Consider the following 23,473-nt stretch of genomic DNA (forward strand, 5'->3'; position numbering starts at 1 on the left):
GAGAGAGAGAGAGAAAGGGAGAGAGAGAGAGAGAGAGGGGGAGAGAGAGAGAGAGAGAGAGAGAGAGAGAGAGGGGGCGAGAGAGGGGGGAGAGAGAGAGAGAGAGAGAGAGAGAGAGAGAGAGAGACGCATTTTTACTCTTCATAAAAAAAGGTATTATAAGGCATTTCTGAATGAAAATAATAAAATATCATAGCATGATGGAACAGGACTATAAAAAGAAAAAGAACAGAAGACTTCAAAACGGACAGCAATTCCTAAGGGTATAGAAAGTGGTTTATGCACACATCCATGTTTTAATTATTTAATGTAGTGTTGAATAAATGTCTAAAAAAGTAAACCAAGTGGGCTGCAAATTTAAAATAAATCAGCTGGGGAAAAGTGTTATGACAATAAAGAAATATAATGTTAAGGAAAGTGAATCAAATGTAATTCTGATTGACCAAGAGGAAAAAAAAAAAAGGAAAGGCAATGAACTGAACTAAAAGTGACATGCATGATATATCCAAACTTACGTCCTGTGAAGAAGGGGTCTGATAAATGATTGCATGCTTTGTCATATTCATCTCTTTTACGTCTATCTTCCTAAAAACGTCATATACTTTTCTGACCTTGAACACCTGGTTTCTTGGAGTTTTGTTCCCATTGTAGCCCATGTCATTTCCATTACTGGGGGAAGAGGGGCCAAGGCGAAAAACGTGGCAAAATATCCGGACAATGCACAGCAGACTCTTCATCTGAGCTTCATAACTGCTAGAGAGACTAGAGAAAGACGCAAGTTGTGATGTTATAATGAAAATGTAATCACTGGATCATAAAACAGCACAAAACATCTTGAAGATACATTAACAAACACAACTATCACTACCTGTATTATGTGTGAACAATTGTACTGAAAGACTAGGATCAGAATCACAAGCAACTGGGTGGGTTGGAATTTCTCTTTCTATCTTCCATTCATCTAAGCTGAAAAGCAGACATGATCAAAGAGAAGCTACTCTCTATTACTAGCTCATAGAAGACCACCCAAAATGTTCATTTAAGGTTAACCAGATTTATTTGAAGGTCTGACTGCTCAGTTTCATTGGCATAGAATATTGTAGATGTAAGCAAAAGTCTCCATGGATGTAGAATAAATATCTGCATTCACAATTCATTTAACTACACATACCTTATCATTCAAACCATTTATTTAGTGATGCCATACAAAAATCAACCTGAACAGATACAAGTAACTCATTAAAATGAAAGTCTGCCTTATAGAAAAGGACAGCTACATAAATGTAAAGTTGTACCATCTAAGACATGGGGTGAAGTTCAGATTACCAGGTAAATTGGCAACTTAACTATTTCAGCTCTTGTACCTGTTTAACCCTTATGGACCAGAGCAATGTTTCATATCCAAAACAGGCCTGATTATTTAAAAGAGAACTATGGGGTAAGTGTTTTTCCCCATAGTTCTCCTAAAGGTCACAGGAGGACATATACTAACCTCCTTTCGTGACCCAAAGCACAATATATTGCGAGCTACAGCTGTAGAGATCCACCCAGCTGCGTGAGTGACAGCTGGCTCTGCCTATCTAGAGGCAGAACCAGCTGTACCCTCCCCTGACCGTTCCTCCAGTCAGTGCTGGAGGAGTGGGGGGGAATCCCTGCGGGGAGTGGTGAGTGACAGTCACCACTCTCTCCAGGGAGATGAGGGAGTAGTGAACACCGGTATGTATTCGCTCACTTCACGATCTATTGAGCCGACGTGTGATAGTTTCATTGTCACCTCATAGTTCTCCTTTAATGACAGCATTGCTATTACTTAAGATTTAAAAAAAAACACAACAGTAGGGCTTTCTTTTGGCAATATTGTTTGGCAAAATATACATTTTCTATGAAATCTATAAACAAAAAGTGGTAATAAAAATGAAGACAAAGTTTTTTAGGCTATAACTGATGTTCTAAATCCTGAAGTGCTTAAATAAGGTTATTTAAAAAGATTCATATGGCCTTGTTTTTCCACTGCTGCAGAACTTTTTCATTTTATAAACCTTATGCTTATTTGAAGATGCATGTCCTTGGCCATTACTTTTCCTTAGGTCAACAATTAGTTGTTATTGTCGGTTAAGGACAGCATGCAGTTGCAATCACCATTTTTGTCTCTCTCAGCTTTCAACTACTGTCTATGAGTACAGACTTAATCAATCACTGGCTTCCTAAACCTCTCAGGGACTCCCTTAACAGGATCTGTGCATTTGAGGTGACAGGTCAGCATTTTTTCAAATGCAGCAAGAAAAATAAGAATCTATGTCAGTGGCCAGGGTAAGGGTAGGGCATTCTAGAAAATCCATCTGAAAGATCACACCTTTGAAGCCCCAGAGACATACAAGACAGCAGTTGATTAAGCCCTACAGCATCAACCTGACTTTGAAAGCAAGTAGTTATTTTTTCATGCTTAAAGGATATATGCACTTTCAGACCACAAATGTCTTTGAATAGGCAAAGTAATGTTTTAAATGTAGCTTCTAAAATGTTCACCTCATACTGGGAACAACTTAGCAGCTACCTATCACTAATGTGGAAGATTTCTGAATAGCCATGTCCTAATTTTTAAAGCTTTTAGTTTTACTGCACACACATTATGGAACTTATCGACTAATGGGACTGTAGAGTAATTCCTTGTGGCATGCACCCAACAACCACTCCAAATTTAGAAACTCTTCTGGATAATTTTATTTTTTTAAATTAAAAGATAATAGCAACTAATTATCAGCTTTGGACAAATATATGAAGCATCAGGCAGAAGGGTAATGAAAGTCTGCTAAAGACGATACAAAAGAAGCACTGCTCCTCCACGGCTCAGGAAAGGAATGAGCCGGGTTCTTGCTGCTGGGTGCATGTCCTCGCTCCAATATGATACCATACAAACAGAAGCTATTCTTCTCTGTGTATGGTCTGATAAAGACCACATTAAACAAATCAGACAGCCTTATGTGGTACCGGCTCAATGCTCTTAAACACAGTACCAACATCAGAAATAACCAGGTCAATTCAATCAGCGCATTTTTCTCCCTGACAAACCCCTTAGATCAGGGCTTAAAATTTCCATTCGCCTGCTCGCATTTTGCGAGTAAAAATTAGGTGAGGGTGAGTGGAAATTAATCACATGCTGCCCATACACACATCCTCATATGGTAGTGGTGGAAATGATCAGTTCCCCCCCAGTTTTGACTGTGGTATCTTATCTGCACCCTGTTAACATAATATAAAGCTAAAGCTATGTTATGATTACTGTTTTTTATATTTTGGACTCTATTCTAAAGAAAAATTTAATTTCATAAGCTTTAAGGGGGCGTGGTTGGGGGACGGGCCTGGGGTGGGGGGGCGGGCCTGGGGTGGGGTTGGAGGCGGACCTGGGCAAGGTTTGGTGGGACAACTGGTGGAGAGTAAGGTTTTTGCCTGGCTAGTAGGTCTAGAGACTTGAAATTTTAAGCCTTGCCTTAGATCAGGAGTGCCCACAAGGTTGATCGCGATCTACGAGTCGATCGCGCAGCGATCACTGGTAGATCGCCATGTCCTCCCCTCCCGCCGCTTCTCTGGATCCCGCTGCTCTCCCCAGCGGGGATCCGAGAAGAAGAGAAGGAACTGGCGGCGGGGGAGGGCGGAGGACGGAGCCGCTGTCACAGAACTAATGCAGAGCGGTGAGGAGAGAGAGAGAGAGAGAGAGAGAGACGCTCGGCCAGGATCTGACAGCCGGCGCCTCTCTCTCCCCTCACTGCTCGTCTGTTCTGTCACAGCGGCTACGACACCCCACCCCCCGCGACTGAAGTGCTCTTTCACTTCTCGTCGGATCCCCCGCTGCCTCTGCCCGGGAGAGCAGGGGGGATGCAGAGGAGAAGCTGAGCCCATTTGTGCGTGGCCGAGCGGCAGAGGATCGGTACATGTCAGTAGTATGTACCAATCCTCTGTGCAGGACAAACACTGGAGCGATCGGCTGATCACTCCAGTGTTTGTAAATAACTAAGGACACAGTACTATGTGTCCCCAGTTATAAAATGAATGAACAGGATGTGTTCACGTCCCGTTCATTCATGAGTTTCTCAATGGGGAGAAGCACTCTGTACAGAGGCTCCTCCCCATTCAGAAACTGCTTGATAGTAAAATATTTTCTGAATGAATGGGAAGCCTCTGTGCTTTCCATTCATTTAGAATAGAGGCTGCAGAAAAAAAAGGATTGAGGACTATGTGTCCTCAATTTCTTTTTCTATTTTAAAAACTGCGGAGCCTGGCTGCGGTGCCATTGACTTCAATGCACCGCCACGCCCCCTCCCGCCCTTGAATGCAGGTGTTTTTTCGTTGGTAGATCTCAATGAGCTCGTCATTTGAAAAGTAGATCTCCAGACGAAAAATAGTGGGCGCCCCTGCCTTAGATAAATGTTAAAATTATCTCTCTTTATTTGTATACATCAACAAAATCCTCACAAACTCTCTGTGAACAAAGCACAGGACGCCCTCCTATTATTTTATCTCAATCATCAGTGTGCATCAGGGTACTTAGGTCCAATGGTGCCAAAACATCCAATACTGTCTGTCTAGCCGACTTGGAATAACTGTAGAAATAAGGTCTGACACTCATTTAAAGTGTGCTTGTTCTGGATCTGTGATTAACAAATACTTAAGACACAGCCAAGTGACTATCATTTTCAGAAGGTGACCAGCAATGGCGGGCTTACTTCCCTCATGACAGATTCACTTTAAATCATTAGCAGCAAAAAAAAACATTTTTTTTTTGTGCTTCCGGCCTTCTAGCAACCAGTATAATTCCCACCAGCATTTGCCCACACCCAATGTCCAATAAAAACATTACCTTAAGAGTTTGTGGCCGTTTGTAGTAGCAACTTCTGCAAGACTTGTAAGTATTTTCTGATACTGGCTTTCGTTTTGCTGTGATAAATATTCCAGGACTTGCCTTAACTACATAAAAAAAATAGACAAAGTAGGAAATATAATTGACTAAAACACTTTCATTCATTTTGATATGACTTTCAATCGTTAATATAAGGCAGACTTGAAGGAGCAATTGGTTCTTAAAGGTTTGTTTAAAAATGAAACACACAGGCATAACCCATCATCAAGAACAAGACAAAATGTTAAAAAACAGAACAGAAAATAGTTTATAAAAAAACAAAAACCATATTGATCATTTATGAACATTGCATCACGACGACATAAAAGATCGGTAAACTAACCTAGTTAAATTATTTAACAAGACACAACCCAAAAAAGTAATATTACTGCACAAAAAGTAGTAAACCATGGCAATTAGATAGGAGCGAGAAGAAAAAGTAAACTACAAGAAAGTACCATATTCTCCCGAATATCTTCACTTTGAGTCAATTGTATTAATGTCTGGAATAGTCTTGGGTGATGCTGTATAAGTATTTCACAGGTTTCACCATATCCACCCTTGGAGGGAAAAAAAAAAAAAGCATACACACAAGACAATAGAATGAAATGCCATGTAATTCATTATTCAATTACACTGTAATAGGTGTATGCGGCAGAAAGAAAAATATGGTCTTACTACGAATAGTTAACATGTGCAAAAAAAAAAAAAAAAAAAAAAAACACACACATTAAACACAAACTACAGGAGGTCATTTAACATGACAGCCTCAGAGTAAATAATGTACCAAGCCACTGCAAATAAACATTATGACTTAACTACAGACTAGGGAACTGTGTTTTCTTTTACTGACTCAGTCAGATCAAGGAAGGATCAGGAAACTACTCAGCATTTCTACATGCGTGTGCTCCAAATGTATCATCAGCTACAACAATTTTTCACTTCCATGTGTCCACATCTACTTAGTAGAGGAATGCTGCTATGCTAATGCTGACCACTAGAGGGAAAGAGTAACAATCAGCAGCAAGCTGCAAAAACATGACAAAGTAAGCAGCAAAACCCTTTAACAGGTACACAATTGATTTTAGCCAAACCACTAAGCTAGAATGAATGCATTATTTGCTTTCCATAGTTTAGCCCCGTATTCCTGAATACAATAATCATTATGGCAAATATATTTCAAATGATGACACAGACAAGCAATAAAAACTTGGAATTTCCAGCAACCTTATTAAAGTCGAATTCAGAGCTCATCCTCCCAGCCTCCAGTTGTCGCCCCCCCCCACCCCCCCACCACCCATATGAAATTTTTGCTTTAAAAAAAATTGTGTTCAGACATATGACGCACAGGGTCCTCTTCAAAACTTCCCCAGCAGTCAGGTGCTCCTCAATGCAGAGAGCAAATGACGTCACCGTTGTTCTCTGAATCACTGCATGTGAATGCAGAGCTCTGTGATGATGCCCCTGAGGAGAGAGGGCCATGACACCCTGCATCAGGATGTCTTCAGTCTTCCGAGATGGATAAGGCTGGGTGTCATTTAAACGAGAAGATTGAGGACATCTAGTGGAGGACGGATATTACTGTGAGGCACAGATCAGGAACATAGGCAAGTATTGCAGCCTAGACCAGCTTTTAGTTTTTTATACCTCCAGTGGGACCTTTTAAAAATAATTTTTAAAAACTGCCCAGAGCTGGACTTTAAACTAACTCCATGTGTCAGTCAAATCAGTTCTGGTATTAACTGACACCTAGGTATTTAGATATACAAGTGCATGGTGTACTTGTTCCTACACACATCTTCTATAACCATAGACGCAAGTCATAAGACATACCTGTACACAGAGATCCAATGGTGTAACACCATTTCTATCTGGCAAGTACTTAGCACCACGTAGAAGTAGTATCTGTGCAGTATCTCTTTGTCCGTGACTGAGGAAAACAAAAGAAATTATTTGTGCTACAAGCTGTATGCCTGATGGCATATTAATTGTAATACAAACAGAAACACATCAAATCTCACTCCATCTCTCATTGTGTTTTCTTTGGCTACAAGCTATTGCTGCTGAAGAAATTAATTTCAAGTAATCTTATCTCCCACAAAAACACATTTACTGTCATTTCCCTTCAGAGGTACAAAATGTAATATAAAAAAAAGGGAAGAAAATATATGAATATCGTGTTGGAAAATAAAACACCAAAGGCCTCACACACATTTCCGCCATTTTATATTATTATTATAGGAAGATTGTCTAGATAACCGTTACAGGTATTGAGATGGGAATGCGTATGTTAACTATATTACTGCAGAGCAGTAATGAAGCTGTGCTACAATAAAACTGTGAAATAATGATAAAAAATAAACAGACAACTGTCAAGAAAAAAAACCTCAGGAGTCCTTACTAAACAGCCAGCACACTAAAGCAGCGCCACTGCTCATTCGTCACTTGTCCCCATCATAAGAGTTACCAGCTTTCTATGCAGAGGAGTTATTCTCAGGAGGGGTAATTCACATGATGAATCTCTTGCGGCATCTATTATATTTTGACAGCGGGCACGTGCAGCAGGAAACTCATCCATTCATCCATCCATCCATGAAAAAGGCTTCTAGCCCAACACAAACACATCTGGTGTGAATAGAATCTTACTGTTTTTAGGACAAGGTCAGCAATGACATCCTGCATATTTCTCTACACACTTTTATGCTCTCAGGATATTTCCCTTCAAATTATGTAAACCCATTAAAAATCAGCCGTTGTATCAAACTGTGATAAAGAACACAATTACAATTAGGTGAACAACCTATAAATTTATAATACTGTTTCAATGGGATTCTAATAAAAATCAGCATACGCAAATAAGCTTATGCCATGTAAGTGCGAAAATTAACACAAAAGATTATGTCCAATAATGGTGTCACTCTAATAAATGTCCAAATATTGCATAGTCTTTTGTTATCCACCAACTATCTGTGATCTCCTCTTAGCAACTTCATATAACAATGGTCATCAAAGCAACACTTCCTCCCATGTGATCGTTGCAACCTATGTAAACCTACGTAAATACACAATGAAAATGCAAACACTCACATATTGGGTGGGAATTCATCCCCGAACTTTAGTGTTTACCAATTCATAGTGCGCCCTTTTTTTCATCACTATTTGTATTTAAACAAAAGTACACCTCAAAATATTTTCTCCAACAAGAATTTAAGTTGGCAATAGACATTAGATAACAATCTGCTTATCTGTCCGTCTATGGTATGAACAGACATCCACCAGGGCTGACAATCGATTGGACAGATGTACAAACTTTTACTAATCACTAATGTTATTCCTCAAATAAGTAGAACTAGAAGACTCCTTCTCTTTTCATGCACTGATTGTAGAGCATTGAGCCAAAACATGCACATCTGGGAAGCCATAGGCCGACAGACATGCCTTTGAGACCCTGGACTATACTAAGCAAGACTGCAGCTTGGAACATACCTAAAATCGTTCTAAAAAGTGAACAACACACACTGAGTTAAGCTGGTTATACACCAAACGAATGACGACTCAGATGAAATTTGAATAGCATGTGGCCATGTCGGACCCCCCTCCCCCTTTTTACAAAAGTCAATTATGAACCAACTTCTGTTGAAGAAGCTGGTCCAAACAATCCTGGCTGAAGAGGGACTGTAGCCAACCAGCTGCAGCCACTTTTGGGTATTTTGACAGCGGCACACAGGATGGGGATAGATTCCTCCCTCTTGGGGGAATTGAGAGTTTCTCATATAAGACCAGTGTATGTCTGTGAGGGGTCTTATTCATCCAGGTCATGGTACACCTGTAAAAAATAAAATCAAGGCAACTGGACTTGCTGCATTTTTGTTGAAGATGTTTCGCATTCTGAACTGAGAAAGATGGTCGGATGACCAGCAAAACATCTTCAAGAAAAATACAGTTGCCTTGATTTATTATTTACAGATAAGGCCAGGATATGGCCAGCCTTAAAGAAATGTAAGGTGTATGCATTACCCCAAGTAACCAGTCAGATGTTACTATCCCTAATTTAACTTACGATCAGCTGTAAAGTATTGGTAACACCACCACTTATCTTTCCAGGTTCAATAATATACAATCCTGCATTACACAATTTTAAACTCATTCATGAGTCATTCTGTACTTTAGCACGTGATCATATCTTACCTGCATGCAAAATACAGTGGAGTGGCTCCTGAAACGTTTGGCCTGTTAATATCTGCACCACTGTCTAGTAAGCACAGTACAGTCTGAAAGATAAAGAAAAAGTGTTACATCACAACAGTGCTTTGGTTAGTTGTAAAGTGTTTAAAAAATGATAAATCTATAAAAAGGAACCGAGAGCAATAGTGTCAGAGGAAAAACATCTCCAACTCAAGTTGTGTGTATAGTTCAAAACGTCACAGTTACATAGCCTTCTGCTTCCAAGATCACATCACATAAAAAACAGGATCTGCAGAAACCAACAGTTAAAGACTGTTAGCCAAGAATCTGCCTAAATTCTTACAGCACGTGGTCCTGCCGAGGGAGCTGGGCTGAAAATATTTGTCCAAAAATTTTGACACCAATCAGTTGCAGTCACTGTTCATCTACACAAAAAAATTCCTCCATTCAAACTAATCATGGATGGACAAATCTCCTGCTGCAGTTATTGTATTCTGAATGCGGGTGCCTGCAGCAGGAGATTCTTCCATCCACAATGTTTAGCATGTATGGAGGACTCAGATATTTTACATTCGGTCGGCAGGCTGAAAGAAAAAATCTGCTAGTGTATGGTTTAGCTTAAAGTGACATTAAAGTCAAACATCTTTTTCCCTCCCCCCAATTTTAATTAAAGCACTTACCTTAAATGATGTTACTTAATCTGATCTTTTTTCCTGTCCTTTTCATCTGTCCCTCCAGCGATGCGGCGGGTCTCCGATCCAGCGCTGACTCCTCTTGTCCTTGCTGGCACTTCCTGTCCCACGATGTCTACATGCGGGTGCACGCGTCCACAGACTTACCTTGTGTCTCTCCTCGCGCCCCAGCCGAAAATGTGAACAGCGCATGCGCCCGCCGCAACATGCTTTGCGGCCGCCCAAGAATTTTCAAATTTTTGTACGGGAGCGCGCGGGGGAGACACAGGTAAGTATTAACCCTTTTGAAAGCGTTTTGTTTTTTGTATATATCTACTGCACCCTAGCAGTAGATATATGCAAAACAAACAAAAAAAAACGGAGGGTTTAATAACTCTAACTTTCTTTGTAATGGGAAATAAGCTAATTTGAAAGTCAAGAACTGATACCATGAAAATGTCTGTGCCTACCTCCTCTACAGGTAGCTCTACTGCCATAGCATGAGAAGCTGTTCATCATAGAATATTAATTTGTTTTCATACCTGTGCAGGTACAAAGAGCGGCCACACAGTTGTTGTTTTAATCTTTTCCTTATGTACCTGATGGTGAGTCACTGGGATCTCATAAACTAAAGGAATTTTCTTTCAGCAAAAGGGTTGGTTTTGTTCTTGTAATGTTTTCTGGGTATGCTATATTTCCAGTCTAGATGCATACAGTGCTCACGTTTTACTATCATTTGGGAGATTTCTTGGATCACAATTATATTGGTAACTTCTATTAATAAAATGACTGATTTCAAGAGAGTCACTTGAGGTTTAAGTGTATTCCTCATTGGAAAGTGGTGTTTTCTTCATAGCCAGTTCAGCCTGTATGGCAAGACTAAGTTAAAAATATCAAGACCCTGCAGATGAATTAGGAATATGTCGATACATTTTCATACTGTACCAAATGTAAATATAAGAAATGGTCTGGAGCATCTAGTTTTTGTGCATATACATATATGAATGCTTTTAGCGGCCTCTGTGTGCACAGCTGTAAGCATACGTGGTAGTACAATGTGGCAGATTGTAAAGTAAAAGAGATGGTGCACGTGGGAGGAGCTGACAATAGTTACACCATGGGCCAAGAAAAGTAAGAGCCTGGAAGCCAACATGCAGACATTTAACGCTCATTCACACAAACTGCAGTGATTGGCATTTTTCTGCACCAAACTAATGACAGTCACCACAATGACAGACAGAAAACAATTGTTTTCAATGTACCTCGTTCACACCACAATGCTGGTGTGATGTGCTGTATTTTTCCACAGCTCACCGGATGGCACAGGAGATCACCGCAGCATCAAAATAGTTAAAGATAAAGTAAACAGTGCCTTACATTGCAACAATGCATGGCACTGATACGCACTTCTGCCAACCAGCAGACACCAGCCGCACATGGACCATTTTAGTGTGTAATTAGTGTGAACCAGCCCTTACAAATAACATGCCTGTTAATATGCTGCTCTGACATGCGTTATGAAAAACAAAGCAAATTATAAGAAGGTGAATCCAACATTATATGCTTTTTTTATTCAGACATGTCTTTAACCATTTGAGGACCCCCTTCTTGTCCAGGCCATTTTTCAGTATTCAGCGATGCAGTACTTTGACTGCAACACATTACCAAAATTAATTTAATATAATTTTTAGGGTACAGATAGAGCTTGGGGTTTCACCAGCTTCTTCTCTAGCGGCTTCATTTCTAGCTACAGAAGACAGAGAAATTACAGGCTGAAGACAGAAGAGATGTAATACACATCACTTTCACATTTAGAGATCTCCAGGAGATCAGCAGGTGGAAGTGTAATGATCTCCCTCGGATCTCAGTTTAGAAAGCTGCCGTATCGGTCCCGGGCCCGCACACAAGCACGCAACATACAAGCGATCAGGCTGCTCTATTCCCTCCGAGCGCTTGTATGTAAACAGCCATCGCCGGTTGTTTAAACTGCTGACAGCGTGGGGCAGCCCGCACAAGCGGGAAAAGACGTTAGAAAACCACCTGCAATCAACAGTGACCCATCCAGCTGTTTAATTACAATAGCCGGATGGGAAGGGGTTAAAAATACATTTCCACTTTTGGAACCAAATTGGGACACTACCTATTTTAAATATACTATTGTTCTGCTTCACACAGGGTAACTTTAAAAACATACTTGACAATAGCTACTTACATATTACTTTCTCTTTCCTGAAGGAAAAGCTTTTATGTAAACTGCATTTTCCTCAGGGAATGCAAGGGAGGAGGAGGAGGAGAGTTAATCTTTAAGCTAGTTAACCCTTTAAACCCTCCTTTTACGTAAAGTAAACTGTTCACTGTGGCCTAGCATGTAGAAGATATACTGTATTGATCTCTCATTTCAGGCTGCTTTGTCTATCTGCAGGAGGCTGGCACTGACTGGACTATTTTATATGTTGCACAGGACCCAGCTTTTTTCCAGCAATTCAAAATGAGGGGGGCATATCAATTTCAGCCCATTGACACAGACACACACACACACACACACAGGGACAGCAACGTTTTCTTAATGTGACACTAAACTCAGGACTTAAATCTTTAACCTCCCTGGCGGTCTGATTGTGTCAGTATTTTTTCACTTTTTAATTTCCCGCTGGTTCCGCCCCTCCTGCGACACCGGCATTGGCCGGAGGACCCAGTGGGGCTCTTAGGGACAAGGTAAGTGACGCTACAGTGTAATCTCGAGTGTGGCTCGGGGTTACCGCTTTTGATACTGAAAATTAACCCCGAGCCACAACACTTTGCTGTAGACACTCAAATCATCTCTGAATTAATTCTGACACTGTCCTTCCTTCTGGAGCATGGACACTTTTGTCACCCATGGTGTGTGTGTGTGTGATGGCTACTTTACAACACAAGTCAATGTAGAACAAGGCTACATAAACAAGGAAAAAACACTTCAATTGTCCCCAAATATCAGAAACAAACACTTACAGTTTTGTGTCCATTCTGGCATGCCACATGTAGCGCTGTTTGTCCCATTGCATCTTCCACGTCTACGTTGGTGACATGTTGTACAAGGTCATGAAGGAGCTCAGTTCGCCCATTTACAGCTAACCAGTGAATCTTAACAAGACACAAGTAAGGTTTTCAGTAAAAAAAAAAAAAATGCTAAAACAGCAACTTAATCTTTTTTTATGTATTTAATTCACACAAAGGAACACGTTTATAAACTGAATTCAGAAGGTGCTACAAGATAACTGTGCTGTAAGCTATTAGGATCAATTTAGGAATACCAGCTAGCTGTAAGGCAAGACTCCATTTTGCAAAAAAAGCATTCTGCAAACTGTAGTGTTCTCCAACTCTCCTGGAGGAACAAAAGAAACAAACCTGTATGCACAAGTCTTTACAGCTAAAATCCAAGAAAGACGCTAAATACTCAATTTACATATATTATATCTGCAATACTGTTCAGTGAGTATTGTGATCTAAGCAACCCTTATAAACTTTACAGGACGGCCCTAGATTGTCAATAGGGCAAGAAGAACACACTTCCAGCCTATTGACTGAACAGTGAAAGAGCAGCAGAACACTGAAGAGTCTTCATTCTGCCTTCCCCTCCTGTCAGCCTCAAATTCAGGTACACAAGTAGCATTTAAGAAGATTCTTTTTTTTTGTAAATTAATAAAATCTGGGCTTTTTTTAATATATGCTCTTAGCTCAGCTATAAATAAAAAAACTGTTGGAAGGGAAACGTGGAGGCCGCTATTGTTGGCCTCTACTGAAAATAACAGTTGCGTGGCTGTCATGGTGACTCTTGTGATTCATCAGTTTCAGTCTCCAACCCAACAAAAGTATGTACATAATGAGTTTGCTCTGCTCTGCCACCTGCTCTGGGTCGGTGGTCGGCTGGGTCTTAAAGTCTAGTTCCACTTTTACAGCCAGATTGGGATAACTTTATACTTATTTTATGTTCCCATTCACAATGCATGACTATGTAATATTGAACGAGAATATTTTAAAATTGCTGCTTACATTGTTAAGTGCTTACTTGATTAAAAATACTACCTAGCGTCCCCCTACCTAATGTTAAAGAGCAGGCTGTACGAAGTTATGTTCACTCTAATTAACCCTGTCTGTAATGTGCTGGGAGATTTCATTATACATAGTTACATAGTATTTGAGGTTGAATAAAGACATTAGTCCATCAAGTCCAACCTATTAGGATCTCATTCTAGGAGTACCCGTACCCCTGTATATTGCGGTCCCTTAAGAAATCGTCCAAACGTTTCTTGAACAATTCCACATTATTTGCTGAAATCACCGCCTGTGGCAGTGAGTTCCAGACACTAACTGATCTTACTGTGAAGAACCCCCTTCGCCCCTTGTGCTGGAATTTTTTTTCCACCACTTTTAGGTGGTGGCCTCTAGTTTTTGTAATGGGGTTAATTTTAAACAGTTTATCACTAATGTTGCTACCACCATTGAACATTTTGTACATGGAGATCATATCCCCCCTTAATCTCCTCCTCATGTTTAAATTATCAGTCATAAACTAGATTTGAACACTGCCTGCCCTAACAAAGGATTAAAGACTTAGAAGCATTGTATGTTAATGAGAAGAAACTCAGTCTTTCCCACAGTCTGACCCTCTAATTTAACTTTCAAACTGCTCAGAGTAGCCTGGAATCTGCACAAAGGCCTTCAACAACTAAAACAGCTAAAATGGTAAGAAATGCATTTAAAAAAAATATTTTTAGATCTGCTGTGTGAATGGGGACACATAACAAACCTACAGACGGGTTTTCCCAAGTGTGACTGCAAAAGTGGAACTTTTCTTTAAAGCTTTAAAGAAAAAGTGTGTCAACTAGCATTTGCAAGAGTTCAGCAATGGCAACCACCATATTTCTCCAATAAAAGGCTTATTTTAAAGCCGAACACCAAGACTTTTTTGTTTTGGATAGAATGGGAAAGGATAAGAACTTCTGATGGATATATATATATATATATATATATATATATGCTAACATATGCGGACTTGCTGAGCTTTACTTTTTGACTCTGCACTTATTTATCATTATCAAACATAATAAATAACCATCCTTTCCTGAGATTTAAAGGCAAGGTTGCAAATAACATCTTTTTATTAAGCGAGAATAAAAATACTTACAGCCGTGAGTCCTTCATTATTGCAAATGTTGACATCTGCATTGTATTCTAAGAGTTTGCTCATGCATTTCTTCTGCCTGTAAAAATAATGTAAACCTTTTAGGATGTTTCGTCAATGCATTGGTATTATTGTTCTGAAGTCACAGTGATGACATTGTTACAGGTGATTAACCCCTGATGAATATCTATAACGATGAACATAAAACACTTTGTACTGATGATTCATAAATCTCTTTGGGGCAGGATTTGGAATCATCCAGATTTTACAGCAGGGTTAGGCAATCTTAGCACTTCATCTGCCATAAAACTACAATCTCATCCTGCCTCTACCTATCACAGTCTAGCAATGTCTCATGGGACACTTGGGAGTGCCCAGATTGCCTACCTCCGTTCTACAGTAATTGTGAGTATTGTATAGTTTCTACCATTCACACACAACGCAAGAGCAAAATTGTATATTGCGTATATACGAGCGTATATGCGTGCACTATTTGCATTCCCAGAATGCATCATTCCTAATAGAAATTCTAATGAACTGTACGCACGTACATGCATATATGCGTAAACATGCGCTTGCGCGTAAAATACGCAGAAATACGCTGCCCGGACGCATCTTTGGTCCGTTCTGTTTTTGGGCATTTTTACGCTACGCAAATATACGGCTCCATACGCCGCTATGTGTATGGAGCCATTTATTTGCACTTGTTGCATATGGTACAATACGCGAGGCAGTGTGAATGAAGCCTTAGAGTGATAAAATATACGAGGCCTGTGCCTAAACTGTAATAGCATACCCATTGCGAGCTGCCAGATGAAGAGGCGTGCATCCTGAAATATCCTGATAATTTGGATTGGCTCCTCTCTTTAAAAGCAGAACTAAGCATTCCACTGAACCACAGCTAAAGAAAGAAAAAAAAACAAGACAAAGGATTAAACATAGCATAAAAATACTACAAGCTCAAAATAATAGGCAACAGAATTGAGCTAATAATTTGGTAGAGGTTATAAGTCCAAAATACAATCAAAGCAAAATATAAAACTCAGTTAATTGTGCAAAAAGCAGTGATGCTTAGAAAGAGATGCTGTTTAGAGTTTAGAGGCCTGCAAGACTTTTCTATTCAAAATTATTTTTTTCAGTTTAGTGTGTTTCATTATCCTTTATTACCTTCGCTAAATTTCAAGGTATGATTCAAGTAAAAGTACAGTTCCATTATAGCTTTTCCCGTGATGTGCAAGAGAGGCGAAGTCTAGGTGTCTCATTTGTGAGAAACTAGTGAGAACTGGATGTCATCTGTCACAAGCAGATGAGCGTTATGCCGGAAAAAAAAAAATGTAATTGCCAATTTTCTAAAAAATTGTGTGCTGTTCATGGTTCCTGGTCCTATCTTGTAGAGCTAGTGGGGAGATGCTCTGAAATACATACCTTCTTAAAATGTCCTCATTTGGTAACATTAGGTATGTTGCTAGTTCATTTGTTTGCATAGATAGTTTTGTCAAGCAAGGGTCAAAACTTTTACTAGGCTAGCAACACTTGTCACACTAGTGACAGGATCTCTAGAAAATGCAGGGAGGACACAGCTGCTTTGTATGGCTTCTTCAGCAACGAGGCGTTGCTCCCTCAATAATGCTGCAAAACCCAAGACACTGGCGAGAGAGAGTGAAGCCTCACCCCTCCAGCCAGTGAGGGAGTGACACATTCAAGCAAATGAGCGGCTTCACTTGCTGCTGTGTCCCCATAAGTCAACATACTGCTGGTGACTTATCACCAGTGACAGGATCTCCAGGCCCCTTTGTCATGTTGCACTGCTACATTAATGGCACGGTTTGCTCCTTCTCTACACATTAAGATAACTATGGAGCTACAGAACATACCATTGCATAGAAACTTTATCATCTCCAGTGGTACTCAGTAGTCAGAATGAGAATGCTACAATTACACTCTCCGTCCAACGGTTTTCCTTAGGGATGACCCGATACCAATGCTAGCATCGGAATCGGGCCCGATACAAGGCATTTTGACTTGTACTTGCCAAAATGCCCCGATGCCTAGTGCCGAAGCTTGCGCTGTTTTTTTTTTAAAAAATTCTTATTTAACCTACTGGACGTCTGTAATGTATATGAAGTACATATATACAGCACACACCTCCACTACACTCCAGCAATAGTGTTACAATTCTCCGCTGCTAACATGAATAGGTTAAATCATGATCCATAGTACAGAACATGTAGTTGTATTATGGATCATTTAAAGTTCCTGTCCCTTAAAGAAAAAGTATCGGTGATTGGTATCGGCAAGTACATGAGGGGAAGTACTTGTACTTGGGCCTGAAAAAGTGGCATCGACATCCCCAGTTTTCCTAGTTAGGTTTGTAACCTTGTGACGCAAAAAAAAAAAAAGAAGAAAAACTCCTTCCTTTTCACAAAAATAACTCAGCCGCTCCCTCTTCATTTATTAAATAGCAATTCCACACACTAAGCACTAAAGCCAGCCATACACAGAGCAAATTTAATCCGGTTTATCAAGAAAATCACTCCGCGACTGGCCCTGTCGGCAGCCTTCCACCCAACATCCTTTGCAGCGATCAAAAGAGCCGGGCTGAAAATTGTTAGCTCAACAGTGACAGTGACAATTATCCACAGTCACCGTTTGAGTATTGTGACAGCCACGGACGCCTGCTCTCAAAAATACAATAGTTGCAGCGGGACATTCCTATTCCTTCATCCTTTGCATGAATGGGGAAATCTGTTAATCTGTGATTTTTTTTCTTCAGCCCACAGACTAAAAGAGCTATAGCCAAACCTTTTTTTGGCTTTAATTTTCTTTTGGGTCACAGGAGTAGACCTACCAATGTACTCCTGTGACCCAAAGTCAGCATATAGCAGGCTACTACCCGTTATATGCTGACAAGGCAGAGCCGAGCTGCAGCCAGAAAAAATCCCAACAATATTGTCGAGAACATCCCCGCTGCTTGATTGACAGCTGGCTCTGCCTCTCCAGAGCCATTGCCAGCTGTGCCCGCCCCCTCCCGTCTGTCAACTGAACTCAGAAAACTGAACTCAGAAAAACTCCATCACCAAACAAAATTATCTGCAGGTAGACAGGGGTCATCAGGGGTATATAGGTTACTGTTGTCACCATAAAGAGCACTTGTCTCTGCATGTAATGGTCACAAATATGACCATCAGCCATCTTGTAACAGTAAAAAAGTTCAAGAAAAAAAACAACAACAACAACAACAACAACAACAATAATCCACAGGCAAAAGTAGGCACACAACATACAGGACAATATATGTACATAGATGCCTATTATACTATAATTATTAATTCCCATTAATAGTTTTAGGGTCATCATTTTAACGTCTCTCTAAATTAATGAGAGGGAAAGGTTGTTTAATGCATTGTCCATTTACAGTTTTGGGTTTTTCATGGTTTCCTAACCACATCATTTTGATCCCACAAATATTTGTTACCTATAAAAATCAGTCTTAACTTTTTATTATTATGAACAGAAATGCTGCAGATTATATTATGTTTGTGTGCACTAAAATAAATGTATTTTTTAATTGAAAGCGTTGGTCAATACTAGTTAAAATGGTAGTAAAAAAAATATATATATATATATTCTTTTCTATAATTTTCCTCGCAGGCAGTCTTTGTATCCCAGAAGACACTGTGTAAGTCTCTCCTTCCAATAGAAGCATCTTCCCGCCTGTGAGCATTTTTTTTTCCTGTACACTAAGCCACACATGAGCAGCTCAGTTTACAGTCTTGGCAGGATTTGTGCTATGCCTGCATGCCTTATATCATCGGGGCCCAGCCAATCAAGCAGCTGAAGAATTAGAATCAGACCAGGTTGACCACAGAAGCTCCAGCAAGGGATAAGCGCAGAGCTGGAGGGGATTGCTTTGGCAGGTTGTCCTCCATATAGTGCTAATATGTTGTGCATACTAGCACATTATGGAATAAAGCTCATGCTGTCCCCCTTTTTCCCTCGCTTTACCTCCAGCTTAAATATACAAAAACCGCAATACCCTCTTAATTCTATAGATCTTATATATGGTCCTGAATATATGTGTTGGGGGGGTATATAGTAAGTTCTTCAGTCCATAATGTGTATGTGGAATTGTAAACGGGTAGCTAAAGGGTTAAAGTACAGGCCTTGAAAGTCTTGAGGCTATATTAAGAGTTAAAAAAAAAAGAAGTCTCAGCATGCCTGTCTACAATGAGGCATAAACACTGCCTTTTAAATCAGCTTACTGAGTCACTGATGATATTTCATTCACTTTCTGGGCAGTAAATACAATCAGTACATGAGAAAGCAGTATGTACTAAAAATAAATCTGTCCAATGTGTTTCTTGCACAACCAGTTCTGCAGGAAGCCATATAGCCGTGGTTTATATGTTTAGGGTCAAATATCACTATGGATCTCTTGAACTGTAAAGATATTGCATAAAAGACTCAGGAGTTCTATATTGTAAAGGATTATCCTTCATGTTGTATAATGATCAGAATGTAACATACAGAGTTTCAGGGTTGCTGCCCTTCCCCAAAAGGTATCACTGTATTCTCACATTACAACACTAAAATAATATACTCCATTTATTAATGTGATCTTACTAAAATGTATACAGCCCGTGAATCGGCATGTGTCAGTAATACCAATTACATTTATATTTTGAGTTTAAAAAAAAAATCACTTCTGCCCTAACCCTTGCGTAACCAGGAGGTAATTGATGGCCAAGTTGATCTTTTAAGAGATTCCAGTGGATTAATGACTTTTCTCTAACAATCATTTGCTACAAACTTGTTCAAGTACTGAGGCCAGACAACTAGCATTTTTGAAAGAAAGCCAACACAGGAAGCCCCCACATTTCCCTCATTACAGGTGTACTTTAAAGTGACAACTCAGGAGTTAAACCTTACAAATGCACTCAAGTACCTTAACTATTAAGAATAATATACCTTATTTGTGTATCAGTCAGCTGTAGATCCTCAAATCATCTCTGAATTGGTGCCGACACTGTCCTTCCTTCTGGAGGGTGGTTACTTTTGTTCCCCATGGTCCCTTTGTGTGTTGTAAAGTAGTCACCACTCCAAACTCACTCATGTGATGGACTACAATCTCAATAAAAATGAGTAAAGTAAATATGAGATTGTAGTCCATCACAGGAGTGATCTTGGAGCGGTGGCTACAAATTTTTACGATGAAACTTCTGAGTTTAGTGTCCCTTTCAGGCCACCTGTCTTTCAAGGCTTGACAACAAAAGACAAATGTTTGTCTGCTGTGGTCAAAGAAGCCCAAAGTTAGCCAGCCACACCAATAGTATATTTAATACTTAAGTGACTCTGCTGAAAAGCTGCCCCTGTGATTACAAACACACAATATTACTGAAATAGAAATAATAAATATTGTTTTTCAGCCACTGAGTTATTACAAGATAAAATCTTACTTGGCAGCAATATGTAGCAAGCTTCTTTTAACTCTTCCAAAGGCATAATTGACATCAAACTTAGAATTTGAAAGCAGCTCCGAAACTGACCTTTGAATGAGAAAAAGAAAATATATTAAACAAGAAAACACAAGCTATGTACAGTTATTTACATTTATTAAAAAAAAAATAAAAAAAAATAATTGATAACACATGAAGACTGATATTAATGTCATTAAACCTGAAACTGCCAGGTCATACAATGACTATCTCCCAAAACTAACTAGATCATTAATGGTTTGGTAACAAGCTTATCTCTGGGATAACAGCAAGAATGTCTCATGATTACTAGACTCGAGCAAGTCCACATCCCTGGTCATCACTTTAGCCTCAGTGCTTAAAAGCACCACTCATGGTGGAAACAAAGCCTAGAAAGGTATTATTTTTTATTATTATACAGGATTTATATAGCGCCAATAGTTTGCACAGCGCTTTACAATATAAGGAAGACATTACAGTCACAATACAATTTAAGACAAGATGGTAAGGAGGGCCCTGCCCGTGAGGGCTTACAATCTAAAAGGGAGGGGCAAGTGATACATGAGGAGGTAGCTGCGCGCGGATGATTGTTTGAGAAAGTGATTGTTCAGTGGTTAGGTTGAGATGAGTCTTAAGAGATCGCCTAAAGGCAGTCAGTGTGGAAGATAGACGGACAGGTTGGGGTAGAGAGTTCCGTAGAATGGGAGACACTCTAATGAAGTCCTGGAGGCGAGAGCAATATATGAATTTACTTACCAGAAAAAAAACAGGCCCTGAAGAAAAGCAATTTGTATTCTAGCCGTACCGACTCGCAAAGCTTTTTATACAAATTTCAGGATAAAGATCCAGATTCTCCTAATCCTTGAAATGTGAGTGACAATATTCGAATCTCTTGTAAAAATGGAACATGATCTATGCACTGAACTCGTTACCATGACCGCCCTACTTAAAGTGGACCTAAAGTCAAAAATTGACAGTAGTGCTGTCCCCTACATGCTTCAATTTAAAAAAAATGGTCACCAATTCCTTCCACCCAGTACTTACCTTGTTCGCAAAGCAGGGTACTATAGAGTCCCAGCATCTACCGCTTTACTTCCTGCTCCCTTTTAGAGGAAAAGGTCTGGGTGAGATGAGTACTCTAATTTGCTGTTCAGACACAGAAAGTCAATCAGAGCTTAAGGCTACACATAGATCCAATCCACTGCTGTAGCTCAGGAATAGGTAATCTCAGCACTCCAGCTCTTGTGGAACTACAAGTCCCATAAGGCATTGCAAGACTCTGGCAGCCCCAGTCACGACTTTCATGGCATGAAGGTTTTTAGATTGTACGCCCTCAGGGGCAGGGCCCTCCTTACCATCTTGTCTTGATTTGTATTGCGATTGTAATGTCTTCCTTATATTGTAAAGCGCTGCACAAACTGTTGGCGCTATATAAATCCTGTATAATAATAATGAAGGGATTTGTAGTTTCATCACAGCTGGAGTGCCAAGGTTGCCAATCTCTGCTGTAGCTCATAGGGAAATGAGGTGGCAGCTGAACGGACTCCTTTGTACCGCACTTCAAGACAGGAGTTAAAGAGATACTAAACTTAGGAATTATATTTTAAAAATGCATTCAAGTACCTAGACTATTAACAAAAACGTATCTCATTTGTGCATCACTCAGCTGTATATCCTCAAATCATCTCTGAATTGGTGCTGACACTGTCCTTCCTTCTGGAGGGTGGCTACTTTTGTTCCCCATGGTCCCTGTGTGTGTTGTATAGTAGCCACCGCTCCAAGTTCCCTCCTGTAATGGACTACAATCTCAATATAAAATAACTAAAAGTGACATTGTAGTCCATCACAGGAGTGAGCTTGGAGCGGTGGCTACTATACAACACACACAGGGACCATGGGGAACAAAAGTACCCACCTTGCAGAAGGAAGGACAGTGTCACACAAATTCAGAGATGATTTGAGGATCTACAGCTGAGTGATACACAAATAAGATACATTTTTGTTAATAGTTAAGTTACTTGAGTGCATTTTTAAAATATAATTCCTGAGTTTAGTGTCACTTTAAGTATTGAGATGTGTATTGTGGCTATTTTTTTTTTTTACAGCCTTTACAGTGAACAGGAGACAAATTCATTTTTTTTAATTTAGGTCAGGTTTAATTCTAGTAGAACTATTGCACCCCATTACAAAATATGTACTACAGCACTAAAAGTGCATCTGCTCCTGCAGGTTTCTGTTAGTCCCCCTGTAAAGTCCCACAAATAACTGTTGAGTCTGCCAGTGAATGTCCACCTAATGCATCTTATTATGATGGTATGGGAATGATGCTGCACTGCTCCTCGATTCAGAGCAGAGTTATCACTCTCTTGCAAGCTGTTTCTGCTCAGTCTACAGTGGGATGAGAAGAAAAAAACTTGCAGGGAGCTATTAACATTGTCAATGCTGGATCACAAGCCTATAAATTGTCAATTATTACCTGGACATACCTAGTCCTGGCTAGTACCGTTTCCTGGATTGACAGCATTGCAGACACCCTCCCACTGTGATCTGCAGTGTCTGGGAGAGCTTTTTCACCACATAGTAACTGCATGGGGTACTTGTTTAGACTGCCATACAGGAGCTTTAGATTGCACTTTAAGTTTAAAACTATTTGAGGAAATCTGTCCCAAGGACCAAACGACAAGGTCTCCTTTTGCCCATTCACAAAACGCCTTGTATTATGTGAAGAGGATGCAGAGCGTTCTGTCAATGGACAAGAGGAGAGAAAAGAGAAGGGGTAAATGACAGGACCCTCTGCTTCAAGTGGTTGGAAAACATGCTATGGTGCGCATGCGTGCAACCGGAATTGCGCTGAAAGATGAGCAGACGTCTGGCGCATCAGAAGTGATGCTTCTACCTTGATAGTCTGGCCTATTTAAACGAGCCTGCCCTTACCACATTGCCGATGGTCTTTCAGCTAGTGTTCCTGTTGCCTGTACCCTGTCGGTTTGCCTGCTGCTCATTTTGACCTGGATTGTTTGGACTCCCTCTCTCGTTTGCTGCCTGCCCCTGAGCTCAGCCTGTTTCCTGGACTTTGCCTTCTGCC

At 40.1% G+C, this 23,473-nt stretch overlaps 1 protein-coding gene across 3 annotated transcripts in view; it reads right to left on the reverse strand.

The window, feature by feature from the left end:
• Window positions 1-23,473, reverse strand: part of HACE1 (HECT domain and ankyrin repeat containing E3 ubiquitin protein ligase 1) — a 97,764-nt gene that overhangs the window by 71,904 nt on the left and 2,387 nt on the right. The window contains exons 3-11 of one of the 3 annotated variants that reach the window (XM_018553539.1): window positions 20,371-20,460; window positions 15,711-15,815; window positions 14,918-14,993; window positions 12,742-12,873; window positions 9,083-9,165; window positions 6,728-6,824; window positions 5,353-5,454; window positions 4,856-4,962; window positions 612-762 (exon numbers count right to left, since the gene is read on the reverse strand). In XM_018553539.1, the coding sequence (XP_018409041.1) occupies window positions 612-762; window positions 4,856-4,962; window positions 5,353-5,454; window positions 6,728-6,824; window positions 9,083-9,165; window positions 12,742-12,873; window positions 14,918-14,993; window positions 15,711-15,815; window positions 20,371-20,460 (943 nt within the window). Of the gene's footprint in view, window positions 1-515; window positions 763-4,855; window positions 4,963-5,352; window positions 5,455-6,727; window positions 6,825-9,082; window positions 9,166-12,741; window positions 12,874-14,917; window positions 14,994-15,710; window positions 15,816-20,370; window positions 20,461-23,473 lie in introns of all 3 variants that reach the window. The other 2 variants (XM_018553538.1, XM_018553540.1) reach the window with 2 other exon arrangements.

The sequence above is a fragment of the Nanorana parkeri genome, unplaced genomic scaffold (assembly GCF_000935625.1).
Source record: "Nanorana parkeri isolate BGI_ZX_2015 unplaced genomic scaffold, ASM93562v1 scaffold123, whole genome shotgun sequence".
In the NCBI taxonomy this organism is placed as follows: domain Eukaryota; kingdom Metazoa; phylum Chordata; class Amphibia; order Anura; family Dicroglossidae; genus Nanorana; species Nanorana parkeri.